The following is a 15,663-nucleotide window of genomic DNA, read 5'->3' as shown; positions in this document are numbered from 1 at the left end:
ATTAAATTGTCATTTAATACTATTAAAATTCTGGAAAAGAAATTTTAAAAGGAATAAATTTAAGAAAAGAAAATTTAAATTAAATTTAAATTTAAATGAATTAATATTAAATTGGAATTTAATACCACTAAATAGAATTAAATTGACATTTAATACCATTAAATACAATTAAATTGTCATTTGGTGCTGAGCCTCATCCTGGGTAACTCCCAAACAAAAAAATCCTTGTGGCTTTGCCTCCATCAGGAATTATTCTGATAGAGATCACCCAGGTTTTTTCCTTTCTTTTTCTCCTTTTTTTTTCTTTTTTTTTTATTTTTTCCTTTTTCCCCCCTTTTTCCCCCCTTTTTTCCCCCTTTTTTTCCCCCTTTTTTTCCCCCTTTTTTTCCCCCTTTTTTTTTTTTTTTTTTTTTTTTTTTTTTTGTGTGTGTGTGTGTGTATGTCCCCCTTTCCCCCACTTTTTTCCCCTTTTTTCCCCCCTTTTTTCCCCTTTTTATTCCTTTTCTCCTCTTTCTCTTGGCTCTGCAGCACCTCTGAGAGGGTGGAAATCAAAGTCCAGGGAGGGCAATTCTGCCCTGGACGAGGAGGAGGAGTGTGAAAAACGCCAATCATTTCTAAAATTTTAAAAATTTAACAGTAATAAAATGGTCATAAAAATAGCAATATAATCAGAGAAATAAAGATTTGAACAGTTGAGGTTGGGACAATATGAGACAATAAAAACAAAGTTTTGGACAGGCTGGGTTCCTCTTTGTGGGCAAAATAAACCCAAAAAGGAGCCACGGAAACAGAGGATTAACCCTTAAAAGCCACAGCCTGTTCATTCATCCAGCTCATCCATGATGCATAAATTCCATTAAAACACAGAATCAAACCCAAAAAGGAGCCACGTAAACAGAGGATTGATTAACCCTTAAAAGCCACAGCCTGTTGCATATTCATCCAGCTCATCCATGATGCATAAATTCCATTAAAACACAAAATTCTGCTCAGTGTCAGCTTCTTCCTCTGAATCCTGAACTTTCAGAGCTGAAGAAGTTGCTTTCCTCTGATAAAGGAGCAAGAAATTCTTTTTCTCTGAAGGATTTGGGTGTCCTGGGGCTGCTGTCTCAGTGCCTCGTTCCTCTCCTTAAAAAATACCCCACACACAGAGTTCCTATTTGAACTACAAAACTCACATTTTAACTACAAAACTCACATTTTAACTACAAAACTCACATTTTAACTACAAAACCGCATTTGCCACACGATTAAAAATGTGATTACAGTGCTGCTATTCCCATTAAAATCCCATTGCCACCAAAATCCCATTTCCATTCCCATTAAAATCCCATTTCCACCAAAATCCCATTTCCATTCCCGCCAAAATCCCATTCCCGCCAAAATCCCATTCCCACCAAAATCCCATTGCCACCAAAATCCCATTTCCATTCCCATTAAAATCCCATTGCCACCAAAATCCCACTTCCATTCCCATTAACATCCCACTTCCACCCAAATCCCATTTCCATTCCCATTAAAATCCCATTTCCACCCAAATCCCATTTCCATTCCCATTAAAATCCCACTTCCACCAAAATCCCATTTCCACCAAAATCCCATTTCCATTAAAATCCTGTTCCCACCAAAATCCCATTCCCATTAAAATCCCATTCCCACCCAAATCCCATTCCCACCACAATCCCATTTCCTTGGGCTGGCAGCAGGGCCCAGTTTTGGGGCTGTTTTCCCCTTTTTCTGCTCAGCTCAGCCTTCTGTGCTCGGGGGGAAATCTCCAAAACGTTTTCCTTGCTCATCCCACTCTCCTGTGGGATTGATTTTCCCGTTATTAACGCTCTGGCTGGGCTGTGAATAATTAAAATCCTCGTTTGTGAGGCCTCTTCCTGTCTCCCTCAGCCAGGAGGAGGCTGGGATGGAGCTGCCAGGCACAAAAAGGGAATAATCCTGGGATTTTGGGAAAAAATACTGGGATTTTGGGAAAAAATACTGGGATTTTGGGAAAAAATACTGGGATTTTGGGAAAAAATACTGGGATTTTGGGAAAAAATACTGGGATTTTGGGAAAAAATACTGGGATTTTGGGAAAAAATACTGGGATTTTGGGAATTCTTGTGCTTTTGGGAATAATCCTGGGATTTTGGGAACGATCCTGCTTTGGGAATGATCCTGGGATTTTGGGAACAATTCTGCTTCTGGGACGACCTTTGCACAGCTGAAGGATTTCCCCGGAGCTCAGGCTCCAGCCCCGGCGTTCTCCTGGATTTCCAAGATCCCTCCTGCACGGAAGAGCCCCCGGAGCAGCGTTCCCTTGTTCATCCAGAAAAACCAGAGCGGGGTTTTGGGGCTTCCCTCCGTGTTTTTGGGACGGGCTCAGGCTGAGCAATCCCAAAATCCACCTCTGATTCGTGCGCTGCGAATAATTCAAATCCTCATTTGCGAGGCCTCGCCAGGCCCCGGCGCGTCCCTCGGCCAGGAGGGGCTGGCACGGAGCTGCTGCCGGGCACAAAAAAGCACAAAAAAGCACAAAACGCTGCTGCCAGACACAAAAATGAAGCTTTGTCACCTTCACAACGCAAGGTTTTCCCTTTTGGAAGCGTAAAAATAAGGAATTCATCAGGGCGAGGCCTGCACAGGGCCCAGCGGGGAGGCGTCGCCGCCGCCGCCGCTGTGAAACACGACCAAAAAAAGAAATAAAATCCTCTGGAAACGGCTGGAATTGGGAACAAAACCCTCTGGAATTGGGGCTCTGGAACAGCCAGGGAAGTTTTCTCCTGGCTGGGGGCAGGTTTGAGGGAAGTGCTGGTGATAAATGGGATTTCGTGAGCGAGGAAGGAGGGAAGGGCCTCCCGGAGCCTCCATCACAGCCTGGGCAAAGCTTTTTTTATTCCAAATACCGAGCACGGGGCTGAGCTGATCCAAAAGGATTTCCAGAAGATTCTGGCAAGCACAAGAGTGGCTCCAGGCCGGGGAGGGGACACTGGGAATGGCCTCGGGGACAGCCCCAAACCCCGCTGTGAAAATGGTTTTGTGTGGTTTTAGTGGCAGCTGGCAGTGGAATCAGCAAATGTTTGGATCTGCTGTGTGAAAATAGACACAGAGAAAGGTTTGGAGACTTTCTGATGGAAAATGGACACAGAGAAAGGTTTGGAGACTTTCTGATGGAAAATAGACATGAAGAAAGGTTTGGAGACTTTCTGATGGAAAATGGACACGAAGAAAGGTTTGGAGACTTTCTGATGGAAAATAGACATGAAGAAAGGTTTGGAGACTTTCTGATGGAAAATGGACACGAAGAAAGGTTTGGAGACTTTCTGATGGAAAATAGACATGAAGAAAGGTTTGGAGACTTTCTGATGGAAAATGGACACGAAGAAAGGTTTGGAGACTTTGTGACCATGTAGCCAAAGAGAGCATCAAAATAAAAGAAGGAAACTCTGAAACTTCTGGGGTAACTCCCAATTTTCTGGGATTAATCACAAATTTCGGGGGTAACTCCCAAATTTCTGAGATTAATCTTGAATTTCTGGGGTAACTCCCAAATTTCTAGGATTAATCCTGAATTTCTGAGGTAACTGTGAAATTTCTGGGGTAACTCCCAAACTTCTTGGATTAATCACAAATTTCAGGGGTAACTCCCAAACTTCTGAGATTAATACCAAATTTCTGGGGTAACTCCTGAATTTTTGGGGTAACTCCCAGGTTTCTGGGGTACTCCCAAACTTTTGGGATAACTCCCAAATTTCTGAGATTAATCCCAAATTTCCAGGTAACTCCTGAATTTCTGGGATGACTCCCAGGTTTCTGGGGTACTCCCAAACTTTTGGGACAACTCCCAAGTTTCTGAGATTAATCCTGAATTTCTGGGGTAACACCCACTTCAAAACTTCTGGGGTACTCCCAAACTTTTGGGATAACTCCCAAATTTCTGGGGTACTCCCAAACTTCTGAGATTAATCCCAAATTTCCGGGGTAACTCCTGAATTTCTGGGATGACTCCCAGGTTTCTGGGGTACTCCCAAACTTTTGGGATAACTCCCAAATTTCTGGGATCAATCCCGACTTTCCGGGTGACCCCACGCTCCCCCAGCCCCTCCGGGTCCCAGCGTGTCCCCAGCTCCTCCCGTTGTCCCTGTCCCACACAGCAGGACATCCCTGGGGGCTTCTTCCCGACACAAAAGGGACAAAAAGAAAGCACAAAGAGCCAGCTGCGATTTGCTCCATTTAATTTCAATTAACCTCAGCCCCCCGGGGCTGCAGCGATGCCAACCCAGCAGCTTGGTGGCCCTGAGGGATGTCCCTTGTCCCAAATTCCCCGTGCCCGGCCCCAAAACTCCCAGCAGTCCTTCAATCCTCTGCGTTCAGCTCATCCAGGCTGTGAAAGTGGAGAATTTCCTCTGGGGCCAGGGAAAAATTTTCCAGAATTTTCCTCCGTCTCTGCTCCCCTGGGATGCTCCAGGGGCTGGGAACACCCAGCGTGGAGGAAGAGGAAGAGGAGCAACTCCTGGCAGTGCCCAGCTCCTCCTGCCTCCCCAGCCAGGGGGGGCAGGCAGCTGATCTGCAAAAGGCAAGTGGTTTCCTAAAAAAACTACAGAAAAAAAAAAAAAAATCAATCCCCCCGCCCAAGGCTCAGCCCTTGCCCTTAGAAAATGTAAAAACCTCGGGGACACGGTGGCAGTCGGGTGGTGGCACGGGCACAGCTGGCACCTCTGGGCCAGGGCAGGGCCAGAGAGCTCTGCTGGGGGTGCAGGGGCTCCCCAGAGAGGATTTGGGGGAGCAGGGGCTCCCTGGAAGAGGATCTGGGGGTGCAGGGGCTCCCTGGAGAAGGTTCGGGTGCTCCCTGGAGAGATTTGGGAGCTCAGGTTCTCCCTGGAGACGTCTGGGGGCTTCCTGGAGAGGTTTGGGGGCTCCTTGGAGAAGGTTTGGGGGTTCAGGTGCTCCCTGGAGAGGTTTGGATGTGCAGGGCCTTCCTGGAGAGGATTCAGGTGCTCCTTGGAGAAAATCTGGGAGCTCTGGTGCTCCCTGGAGAGGATTTAGGGGCTCAGGATCTCCCTGGAAAAGGTTCAGGGGCTCCCTGAAGAGGTTTGGGGGTTCAGGTGCTCCCTGGAGAGATTTAGGGGCTCAGGTTCTCCCTGGAGAGGTTTGGGGGCTCCTTGGAGAAGGTTCAGGCTCTCCCTGGAGAGGATCTGGGGCTCAGGGGCTCTGTGCCCTGCTGGGCAGTGAGTGACCACTCTGGTGCCCACTCTGTCCAGGCAGCTGCTGGTGGGTGGCAAATCCTGCCTGGGCAGCACCGAGGCTGCTGGGTGCCCTCGGGAGCTCTGGGTGCCCTCGGGAGCTCTGGGTGCCCTCGGGAGCTCTGGGTGCCCACACAAGAGTTCCCAGTAAACACAGAAGGTCTTGGTGCCCACAGAAGGTCTCAGTGCCAACAGGATGTCATGGTGCCCACAGGATCTTTCAGTGTCCACAGGATCTTTGAGTGTCCACAGGAGCTCTCGGTGCCCTCGCCTCGGGAGCTCTGGGTGCCCTCGGGAGCTCTGGGTGCCCAAAGGAGTTCTGGGTGCCCTCGGGAGCTCTGGGTGCCCAAAGGAGCTCTCTTGGTGCCCACAAGAGTTCCCAGTAAACACAGAAGGTCTTGGTGCCCACAGAAGGTCTCAGTGCCAACAGGATGTCATGGTGCCCACAGGATCTTTCAGTGTCCACAGGATCTTTGAGTGTCCACAGGATCTCATGGTGCCCTCGGGATCTCTTGGTGGTGCCCACAGAATCTCATGGTGCCCACAGGATCTTTGAGTGTCCACAGGAGCTCTCGGTGCCCACAGGATCTCTCGGTGCCCTCGGGATCTTTGGGTGCCCTTGGGATCTCTTGGTGCCCACAGGATCTCATGGTGCCCTTGGGATCTCTTGGTGCCCACAGGATCTCATGGTGCCCTCGGGATCTCTTGGTGTGGTGCCCTCGGGAGCTCTCGGTGCCCACAGGACCTCTTGGTGGTGCCCACGGGATCTCATGGTGCCCTCAGGATCTCTTGGTGCCCACAGGATCTCATGGTGCCCTCGGGATCTCTCGGTGCCCACAGGAGCTCTTGGTGCCCACAGGATCTCTCAGTGCCCACAGGATCTCTCGGTGCCCTCAGGATCTCTTGGTGCCCACAGGATCTCTCAGTGCCCACGGGAGCTCTCGGTGCCCGGCCCCAGCTGCGGCTGCCCCTCTCCAGGGGCTCTCTGCTGCTCAGTTGCTCTCCACCAGCTTGGCCAGGCCCTGCCTGAGCTCGCTGAGCTCGAAGACCTTCACGTCCATGATCTCGGCCACCTTGGTGACCTCGTGGTGCATCCTGTCCCTCTCTGCCAGGCTCTCTGCCAGGCTCTGCTCTGCCAGCTGCAGCCGCTGCTCCAGCTCGGCGTTCCGGGCCTCCAGCTCCTGCAGGGACAGCCACACTGCTGCTCAGAGCCTCAGAGAGCCCCAGGTGCCACCCAGGGCCACCCCGAGTCCCCAGGGCTCCCTCCTGAGCGCTGTCCCCAGCCCTGCCCGCGGGGTGAGGGGGTGGGAGGGCAGCTGTGCCCACACGGGCCCTGCCAGCCTGGTGGGATTGGCTCTGGAGCTGCTCTGGATCCTCCCCATCCTGGTGGGATTGGCTCTGGAGCTGCTCTGGATCCTCCCCATCCCGGTGGGATTGGCTCTGGATCCTCTCCAGCCTGGTGGGATTGGCTCTGGATCCTCCCCATCCCAGTGGGATTGGCTCTGGATCCTCTCCAGCCTGGTGGGATTGGCCCTGGATCCTCCCCATCCTGGTGGGATTGGCTCTGGATCCTCCCATCCCGGTGGGATTGGCTCTGGATCCTCTCCAGCATGGTGGGATTGACCCTGGATCCTCCCAGCCTGGTGGAATTGGCTCTGGAGCTGCTCTGGATCCTCCCATCCCAGTGGGATTGGCTCTGGATCCTCCCAGCATGGTGGGATTGGCTCTGGATCCTCCCAGCCTGGTGGGATTGGCTCCATCACAGCCTGGGCAAAGCTTTTTTTTCCCCCAAATACCGAGCACAGGACTGAGCTGATCCAAAAGGATTTCCAGAAGATTCTGGCAAGCACAAGAGTGGCTCCAGGCCGGGGAGGGGACACTGGGAATGGCCTCGGGGACAGCCCCAAACCCCAAAAACACTCCAGAGCCCAGCCAACGTTAACGAGGAGGTTAACGAGGGGGTTAATGAGGGGGTTAATGAGGGGGTTAACGAGGGGTGTCCCCCAGGTGCCACCTTTACCTGCAGCTTCTGCAGCGTCTCCTCGCGCTCCCCCTCGGCCTCCCAGCGGCACCTCTGGCTCTTCAGCATCTGGATCTCCTGGGTGAAAAACGTGTTTTATGGCATTTTTTAATTTGGCTTTCAAGGGAAATACAGGCTGGATATTGGGAAGAAGTGTTTTACAGGAAGGGCGATAAAGTTCTGGAATGTTCTGCCCGGGGAGGGGGTGCAGTCACCATCCCTGGGGGTGTTTAACAAAGCCTGGATGTGGCACTGGCTCAGTTGAGGGGCTGGGCTGGATTTGATGAGCTTTGAGGTCTCTTCCAACCCAGTGATTCTGGAAATTCTGGGAATTCTGTGATTCTGTGATTTCTGGGAATTCTGAGCTGCCAGGATCCTGAGCCTCTTCACCCCAGCACAGCCCTGTCCCTCAGTTTGCTCCCTGGGAGGGGACAGAGGGGGAACAGCTGGAAGAGCTCTGACAGCTGGGGGTCTGACAGGTTTTTTGGGAGGTCTGACAGGTTTTGGGGGGTTAGACTGGTCTGGGGGGGTCTGACAGGCTTTGGGGGTCTGACTGACTTAGGGGGTAAGACTGGCTTGGGGGATCTGACAGGTTTTTTGGGGGGTCTGACAGGTTTTTTTGGGAGGTCTGACAGGTTTTTTTGGGAGGTCTGACAGGTTTTTTGGGAGGTCTGACAGGATTTTTGGGAGGTCTGACAGGAATTGTTGGAGGTCTGACAGGAATTTTGGGAGGTCTGACAGGATTTTTGGGAGGTCTGACAGGAATTGTGGGAGGTCTGACAGGAATTTTGGGAGGTCTGACAGGTTTTTTGGGGGGTCTGACAGGTTTTTTTGGGGGATCTGACAGGGTTTTTGGGAGGTCTGACAGGTTTTTTGGGAGGTCTGACAGGTTTTTTGGGGGATCTGACAGGTTTTTTGGGAGGTCTGACAGGTTTTTTGGGGGGTCTGACAGGTTTTTTGGGAGGTCTGACAGGATTTTTGGGAGGTCTGACAGGATTTGTGGGAGGTCTGACAGGTTTTTTGGGAGGTCTGACAGGATTTTTGGGAGGTCTGACAGGAATTGTGGGAGGTCTGACAGGAATTTTGGGAGGTCTGACAGGTTTTTTGGGGGGTCTGACAGGTCTTTTGGGAGGTCTGACAGATTTTTGGGGGATCTGACAGGATTTTGGGGGGTTCTGACAGGTTTTTTGGGGGGATCTGACAGGTTTTTTGGGGGCTCAGACAGCCTCACCTCATCTTTAGCCTTGACCAGCAGCTCCAGCTCCTCCAGGGTCTGGCTCAGCTCCTCCTTGTTGTTCTCACTGGAGGAATCGTGGGTCCCCTGTGCCTCCAGCTCTGCCACCTGCAAGGGGAGGCAGAATTCCCTCAGGAATTCCCTCAGGAATTCCCTCAGCTCCCACTGCCGTGCTCTGCTTCCCTGCAAACCCACCTGCCTTCCCCTCTTCTTGGGGCTGGCAGCAAAACAATTCCTTCTGCTCTGCCTGCAGGAACATTTTTGGGGCTCAAAACCCCGCTTTAGGGAGTGTGCTTTGTGCAGGAGTTCTGCACTCCAGCCAGCTGAGCTGGCTGACACCCAGCCCTGAAGATCCAACTCCATTCATGCCCAGGACACTCCTCTGGCTGCCCTGGATGGCTCCAGCCCCTGGCAGGGGGCTCAGAGACCTTGGCACGGAGTCAAAAACACCTGGGATTTGATTTTTAGCCCCTGGAGAAAATCACCAACCTCATGTGAGGATGTACAAGCTGTGAAAGTTTAGGCAGAATGATAGTTAGTTTGTCACGGGGTGGAAAAGTAGAATTTTGGGGGTTTTAGAATGGGGCTTCAGGAGGGAAGATGGAGGGATTTGGGTGTGCCCTGTCCTTCCTTCTTCTCCTTCTTCTTCTCCTCCTTCTTCTTCTTCTCCTTCTCCTTCTTCTCCTTCTTCTCCTTCTTCTAGAATGGGGGCTCAGGAGGGAAGATGGAGGGATTTGGGTGTGCTCTGTCCTTCCTTCTTCTCCTTCTTCTTCTCCTCCTTCTTCTTCTTCTCCTTCTCCTTCTTCTCCTTCTTCTCCTTCTTCTTCTTTCTTCTTTCTTCTTCTTCTTCGCCTCCATCTTCTGTGTGATGGTGGCACTTTTGGATTGGTTTAGGGACTGTCTAACACAGCTGATAGGTATAGGAAAACTATGGTAAATGAATTTAGTATAAAAGACAGCAGTGTCTCAGGGCAGTGCAGGGTGCAGGGACCGACCTGCCACACAGACCTGGGCGGGCCAGAGAAAGAATTAATCAGATAAGAGAAAATAAACAACCTGGAAAACCAGAGGTGAAGAATCCTGACTCCTCCTCCCATTGCTGGCCTGGGAAAAAGAGACTTTCTACAAGCTCAGGGTCATCTCCACCACTCTGAGACATTTACACCTCTGGGCAGAGATCTCCAAAAGCTCCGGAGCTGCTGCAGCAGGAAGGCTTTGCCCAGAATTCCCCTGGAAAATGCAGCTGGGTGCCTTGGATTATTCATGAGCAGGATTCATTTTTAGAGTGGTTCTGGTTTTGCCGGGGCTGCTGTGAGCTCTGCAGGCAGCTCCGGGGACAAGGAGCTCAGACAGGGAGCGGCTCCTGCTCTCCCTGCGCCGGGGCGGGGCTGGCAGAATCCAAAAATGCTCCAAAATGCTCCAAAAATGCTCCAAAAATGATGCTTAGGGACAGTGACGGAGGGGTTTCACTGAGTTATGGCTCCTGCTGGGATCCTGGCAGGGCCCGGGGGATCCTGAGGGAATCCTGAGGGAATCCTGAGGGAGGGGTGTTGGGAATCCTGAGGGAGGGATGTTGGGAATCCTGAGGGAATTCTGAGGGAGGGATGTTGGAAATCACCCCCAGGGAATCCTGAGGGAGGGATGTTGGGAATCGACCCCAGGGAATCCTGAGGGAATCCTGAGCTAATCCTGAGGGATGGATGTTGGGAATCCTGAGAGAATCCTGAGGGAATTCTGAGGGAGGGATATTGGGAATCCTGAGGGAATCCTGAGAGATGGATGTTGGGAATCCTGAGCTAATCCTGAGAGATGGATGTTGGGAATCAGCCCCAAGGAATCCTGAGGGACGGATGTGGGGAATCCTGAGAGAATCCCGAGGGAATCCTGAGGGAGGGATGTTGGGAAGGATGTTGGGAATCAGCCCCAGGGAATCCTGAGGGATGAATGTTGGGAATCCTGAGGGAATCCTGAGGGAATCCTGAAGGGATGAATGTTGGGAATCCTGAGAGAATCCTGAGGGAATCCTGAGGGAGGGATGTTGGGAACCCTGAGGGAATTCTGAGGGAGGGGTGTTGGGAATCAGCCCCAGGGAATCCTGAGGGATGGATGTTGGGAATCCTGAGGGAATCCTGAGGGAGGGATGTTGGGAATCTTGAGGGAATCCTGAGGGAGGGATTTTGGGAACCCGGAGGGAGGGATGCTTCCTGCACAGCACACAGCCACCACTGCAAACATCTGCCAACTGCTCTAAATCCCTGCTGGCTCTCAAACGCCCCTCTCCAAGTGGGAATGGCTCCATGCCTCCTTCCCCAGCACTCCCAAAAACTTTCCCACCTCTCCCAAAACCATCCCCATCCCTCCTGGAGCAGCCACACGCTGCCCTGATGTCCAGCTGGGCCAAACTGGGTCATGCTGGAAACCGGAATTTTCTGGAATTCCTTCCAGAAAATCCCCAAGGGAAGCTGGAATCCCGTGGCTCTGCACTTTGCTTTCCTGCCTTTCCCTCGTTTCCTGCCCCATTTCTCCTGCCAGGCTGCTGCAGCTCCCGGGATCTGCTGGGTTTGATGGGAAAAGGGGCCAAGGGCAGCTGGGCTGGGGTTTCCTCCTGGGAGGAATGAGGGATTTGTCCTTCCAAACAAGCTCTGGGGCTCATTTATCAGCAAACCTAAGGTTTATTCCTAAAACCAAATTATCTTTTAGCATTCACCAACCAGTGGAACCCTTCCCATTGCTTCTTTTACCTTTCAATGCCTAATTTCATTTATGAGTAAACCCAAAGTTCATTTGTAAAATCAAACACCTTTTCCATCCACCAACCAGTGGAACCCTTCCCATTGTTCCTTTCACCTTTCAACACCAAATTTCATTTATCAACAAACCTAAAGTTCATTTGTAAAATCAAATACTCTTTCCATTCACAACCAGTGGAACCCTTCCCATTGTTTCAACACCAAATTTCATTTATCAACAAACCTAAAGTTCGTTTTTAACAAATTATCTTTTAGCATTCACCACCCAGTGGAACCCTTCCCATTGCTCCTTTCACCTTCCAACGCCCAATTTCATTTATCAGCCAACCCAAAGTTCATTTGTAAAATCAAACACCTTTTCCATCCACTAACCAGTGCAATCCTTCCCCACTGATTCTTTCACCTTTCAATGCCTAATTTCATTTATGAGTAAACCTAAAGTTTATTTGTAAAATCAAACACCTTTTCCATTCACAACCAGCGCAATCCTCCCCATTGCTTCTTTCACCTTTCAATGCCATATTTAATTTATGAGTAAACCCAAATTTCATTTGTGAAATCAAACACCTTTTCCATTCACAACCAGTAGAGCCCTTCCCATTGCTCCTTTCACCTTTCAACGCCCAATTTCATTTATGAGTAAACCTAAAGTTCATTTGTAAAATCAAATACTCTTTCCATTCACAACCAGTGGAACCCTTCCCATTGTTCCTTTCACCTTTCAACACCAAATTTCATTTATCAACAAACCTAAAGTTCATTTGTAAAATCAAATACTCTTTCCATTCACAACCAGTGGAACCCTTCCCATTGCTCCTTTCTCCTTTCAACGCCCAATTTCATTTACCAGCCGACCCAAAGTTCATTTGTGAAATCAAACACCTTTTCCATTCACAACCAGTGGAACCCTTCCCATTGCTCCTTTCACCTTTCAACACCCAATTTCATTTACCAGCCGACCCAAAGTTCATTTGTGAAATCAAGCACCTTCTCCATCCCCCACCCGAGGAAGCCTTCCCACGGTTGCTGTCTGTCCCGGGCAGGGTTCCCCAGCCCAGCCCTCCCTGCTGCTCACCCTGTGCCTCAGTGCCTCTGTCTCCTCCTGGTACGCTGCCAGCTGCTGCTTCCACTGCTCCACGCTGGCGTTGGCCTCGTGCAGGGCAGCCACCAGCTTGGAGTTGTTGTCCTGCAGGCTGAAGAACTCGGCCTCCCACTGCACCTCGCTCACCGAGCTGGGCAAAAGATGGCAAAAGGTCACTTTTCCTGCAAAAAATCCCCCTTGCCATGGGTTTTCTCCTGGGAAGATGAGAAGCTGCCCAAAACCTTCCCCAGCCAGACCCAGCTCTCCCAAAACCTTTCCCAACTAATCCCATCTCTCCCTTCCCAACCAATCCCATCTCTCCCAAAACCTTTCCCATCTCTCCCAAAACCTTTCCCAACCAATCTCAGCTCTCCCAAAACCTTTCCCAGCTCTCCCAAAACCTTTCCTAGCTCTCACCAAAACCTTTCCACACCAATCCCAGCTCTCCCAAAACCTTTCCCATCTCTCCCAAAACCTTTCCCAGCCAGCCCCAGCTCCCTGGGTGCGGGAGATCCAGGTCTGGATGTCCCCTCTGTGCTTTATCCCTTTAATACTTGTTTTTTGGGTCTGAAACTGCACAAACCACGTTGGCATTAATGGGGTGGGGGAGACCCGGGTACTCTGAAGGGGCTCTGCAGGGTGGGATGGTGAATCCACTTCAAAAACCCACACTGGAGCAGAGTTTGCTCTGAATAAAGCCCAGGACTCTTTGCTTTTGATTTACAAATACCCCAAGTGTTCAGCTGGGAGCTTGGCAGGAGCAGAATCCAGCCCCAAAGCCTTTTGAAGAGACAAAGAGAGGAAGCAGCAGGGAATTGCTGGAATCACCAGGGGAAGGAACACAAACAAGTGTGAACATCTCCTGGTGCCACAGGATCCTGCTCTGGGCACGGCTGGCACGGAGCATCCTGCTGCCCTCCTGCCTGAGCAGATTTCCCAGCTGGAATAAATCCCTGCTGGGAAAGGGGGAATGCATCCAGGGGAGGGTTTGAGCAGCAGACAGAGAGAATTAAAAGGGCAGAATGGGTCAGAATTATTTGGGATGCACCAAACCATGCCAGGAGAGAGTTTGGGGTCACAGCAGCCAATCCCCATTATTTGGGAAGCACCAAACCCTGCCAGAGGAAAGAATTTGGGAGTCAGAGCAGCCAATCCCAATGATTTGGGAAGCACCAAACCCTGCCAGAGGAGAGAATTTGGGAGTCAGAGCAGCCAATCCCAATGATTTGGGAAGCACCAAACCTTGCCAGAGGGAGAATTTGGGAGTCAGAGCAGCCAATCCCAATGGATTGGGAAGCACCAAATCCTGCCAGGGGAGAATTTGGGAGTCAGAGCAGCCAAGCCCAATGGATTGGGAAGCACCAAATCCTGCCAGGGGAGAATTTGGGAGTCAGAGCAGCCAAGCCCAATGGATTGGGAAGCACCAAATCCTGCCAGGGGAGAATTTGGGAGTCAGAGCAGCCAAGCCCAATGGATTGGGAAGCACCAAATCCTGCCAGGGGAGAATTTGGGAGTCAGAGCAGCCAAGCCCAATGGATTGGGAAGCACCAAATCCTGCCAGGGGAGAATTTGGGAGTCAGAGCAGCCAAGCCCAATGGATTGGGAAGCACCAAATCCTGCCAGGGGAGAATTTGGGAGTCAGAGCAGCCAAGCCCAATGGATTGGGAAGCACCAAATCCTGCCAGGGGAGAATTTGGGAGTCAGAGCAGCCAAGCCCAATGGATTGGGAAGCACCAAATCCTGCCAGGGGAGAATTTGGGAGTCAGAGCAGCCAAGCCCAATGGATTGGGAAGCACCAAATCCTGCCAGGGGAGAATTTGGGAGTCAGAGCAGCCAAGCCCAATGGATTGGGAAGCACCAAATCCTGCCAGGGGAGAATTTGGGAGTCAGAGCAGCCAAGCCCAATGGATTGGGAAGCACCAAATCCTGCCAGGGGAGAATTTGGGAGTCAGAGCAGCCAAGCCCAATGGATTGGGAAGCACCAAATCCTGCCAGGGGAGAATTTGGGAGTCAGAGCAGCCAAGCCCAATGGATTGGGAAGCACCAAATCCTGCCAGGGGAGAATTTGGGAGTCAGAGCAGCCAAGCCCAATGGATTGGGAAGCACCAAATCCTGCCAGGGGAGAATTTGGGAGTCAGAGCAGCCAATCCCAATGATTTGGGAAGCACCAAACCCTGCCAGAAGGGAGAATCTGGGAGTCAGAGCAGCCAATCCCCATTATATGGGAAGCACCAAACCCTGCCAGAGGAGAGAATTTGGGGTCACAGCAGCCAATCCCAATGATTTGGGAAGCACCAAACCTTGCCAGAGGGAGAATTTGGGAGTCAGAGCAGCCAATCCCCATTATTTGGGAAGAACCAAACCCTGCCAGGGGAGAATTTGGGAGTCAGAGCAGCCTCACCCCTCCGAGAGCATCTTCTTCAGCCTCTCCTTCTCGGTGCTGATCTCCACATCCGCGCTCTGGCTGCGGAACAGTTTGTCCTCCCCCGGCCCGTTGGAGCTGATGATGGGGCTGGGCAGCACCTGGGGGGGGACAAGGACCAGGACAAGGACAAGGACAGGGTGGTCACCTCCAGCAGGGGGGCCTGGGATGGCCCTGTGGTCACCAACCCGGCCTGGCTGCACGGGGTCAGTGTGGAGGTGACAGAGGGACAGCAGGGACACACCTGGGGACAGCAGGGACAGCCATGGGGACAGCAGGGACAGCCCTTGGGACAGCAGGGCCACACCTGGGGACAGCAGAGACAGCCCTGGGGACAGCAGGGACAGCCCTGGGGACAGCAGGGACAGCCATGGGGACAGCAGGGACAGCCATGGGGACAGCACCCCTAGGGACAGTAGGGCCATGCCTGGGGACAGCAGAGTCACCTCTGGGGACAGCAGGGACACCCCTAGGGACAGGAGGGCCATGCCTGGGGACAGCAGAGTCACCTCTGGGGACAGCAGGGACACCCCTAGGGACAGGAGGGCCATGCCTGGGGACAGCAGAGTCACCTCTGGGGACAGCAGGGACACCCCTAGGGACAGGAGGGCCATGCCTGGGGACAGCAGAGACAGCCCTGGGGACAGCAGGGACAGCCCTGGGGACATTTCCCTCCCATTTTCTCCCCTTTCCCTCCCGTTTTCTCCTTTTCCCCCCTTTCCCTCCCATTCCCAGCCTCACCTGGTGGGAAGGGATGCTCAGGGCAGGGTTGGTGAGCTCAGTTTTATCCTGGCATTTCTCCCTGGCCACACGAGCGGCTTCCTTCACCTCCTGGAACTTCTCTGCAAACTGGAGGGGAGGGAAAAGGGAAAAGGGAAAAGGGAAAAGGGAAAAGAAGGGAAGGGGAGGGAAGGGAAGGGAAGGG

At 51.9% G+C, this 15,663-nt stretch overlaps 1 protein-coding gene and 1 long non-coding RNA gene across 3 annotated transcripts in view; one reads left to right on the top strand and one right to left on the bottom strand.

Annotated features, from left to right (window-relative positions):
- The first annotated feature begins 2,077 nt into the window (after positions 1-2,077).
- On the top strand, positions 2,078-3,440 carry LOC121347441. The gene is made up of 2 exons (XR_005954231.1): positions 2,078-3,298; positions 3,377-3,440. It is a non-coding gene; the product is annotated as an uncharacterized LOC121347441 (long non-coding RNA).
- A 2,550-nt stretch (positions 3,441-5,990) lies between these two features.
- HOMER3 (homer scaffold protein 3) overlaps positions 5,991-15,663 on the bottom strand; it is a 24,705-nt gene continuing 15,032 nt past the window's right edge. For both annotated transcript variants that reach the window (XM_041426078.1, XM_041426070.1), the window contains 6 exons: positions 15,480-15,587; positions 14,718-14,839; positions 12,311-12,467; positions 8,483-8,593; positions 7,252-7,329; positions 5,991-6,412 (listed from right to left, as the gene is read on the bottom strand). In XM_041426078.1, the coding sequence (XP_041282012.1) occupies positions 6,224-6,412; positions 7,252-7,329; positions 8,483-8,593; positions 12,311-12,467; positions 14,718-14,839; positions 15,480-15,587 (765 nt within the window). In that variant the 3' untranslated portion in view covers positions 5,991-6,223. The remainder of the gene's footprint in view (positions 6,413-7,251; positions 7,330-8,482; positions 8,594-12,310; positions 12,468-14,717; positions 14,840-15,479; positions 15,588-15,663) is intronic.

This window comes from Onychostruthus taczanowskii, unplaced genomic scaffold, assembly GCF_017590055.1.
Source record: "Onychostruthus taczanowskii isolate IOZ18803 unplaced genomic scaffold, ASM1759005v1 scaffold112, whole genome shotgun sequence".
In the NCBI taxonomy this organism is placed as follows: Eukaryota; Metazoa; Chordata; class Aves; order Passeriformes; family Passeridae; genus Onychostruthus; species Onychostruthus taczanowskii.
This window is presented reverse-complemented; position numbering and strand designations above follow the sequence as displayed.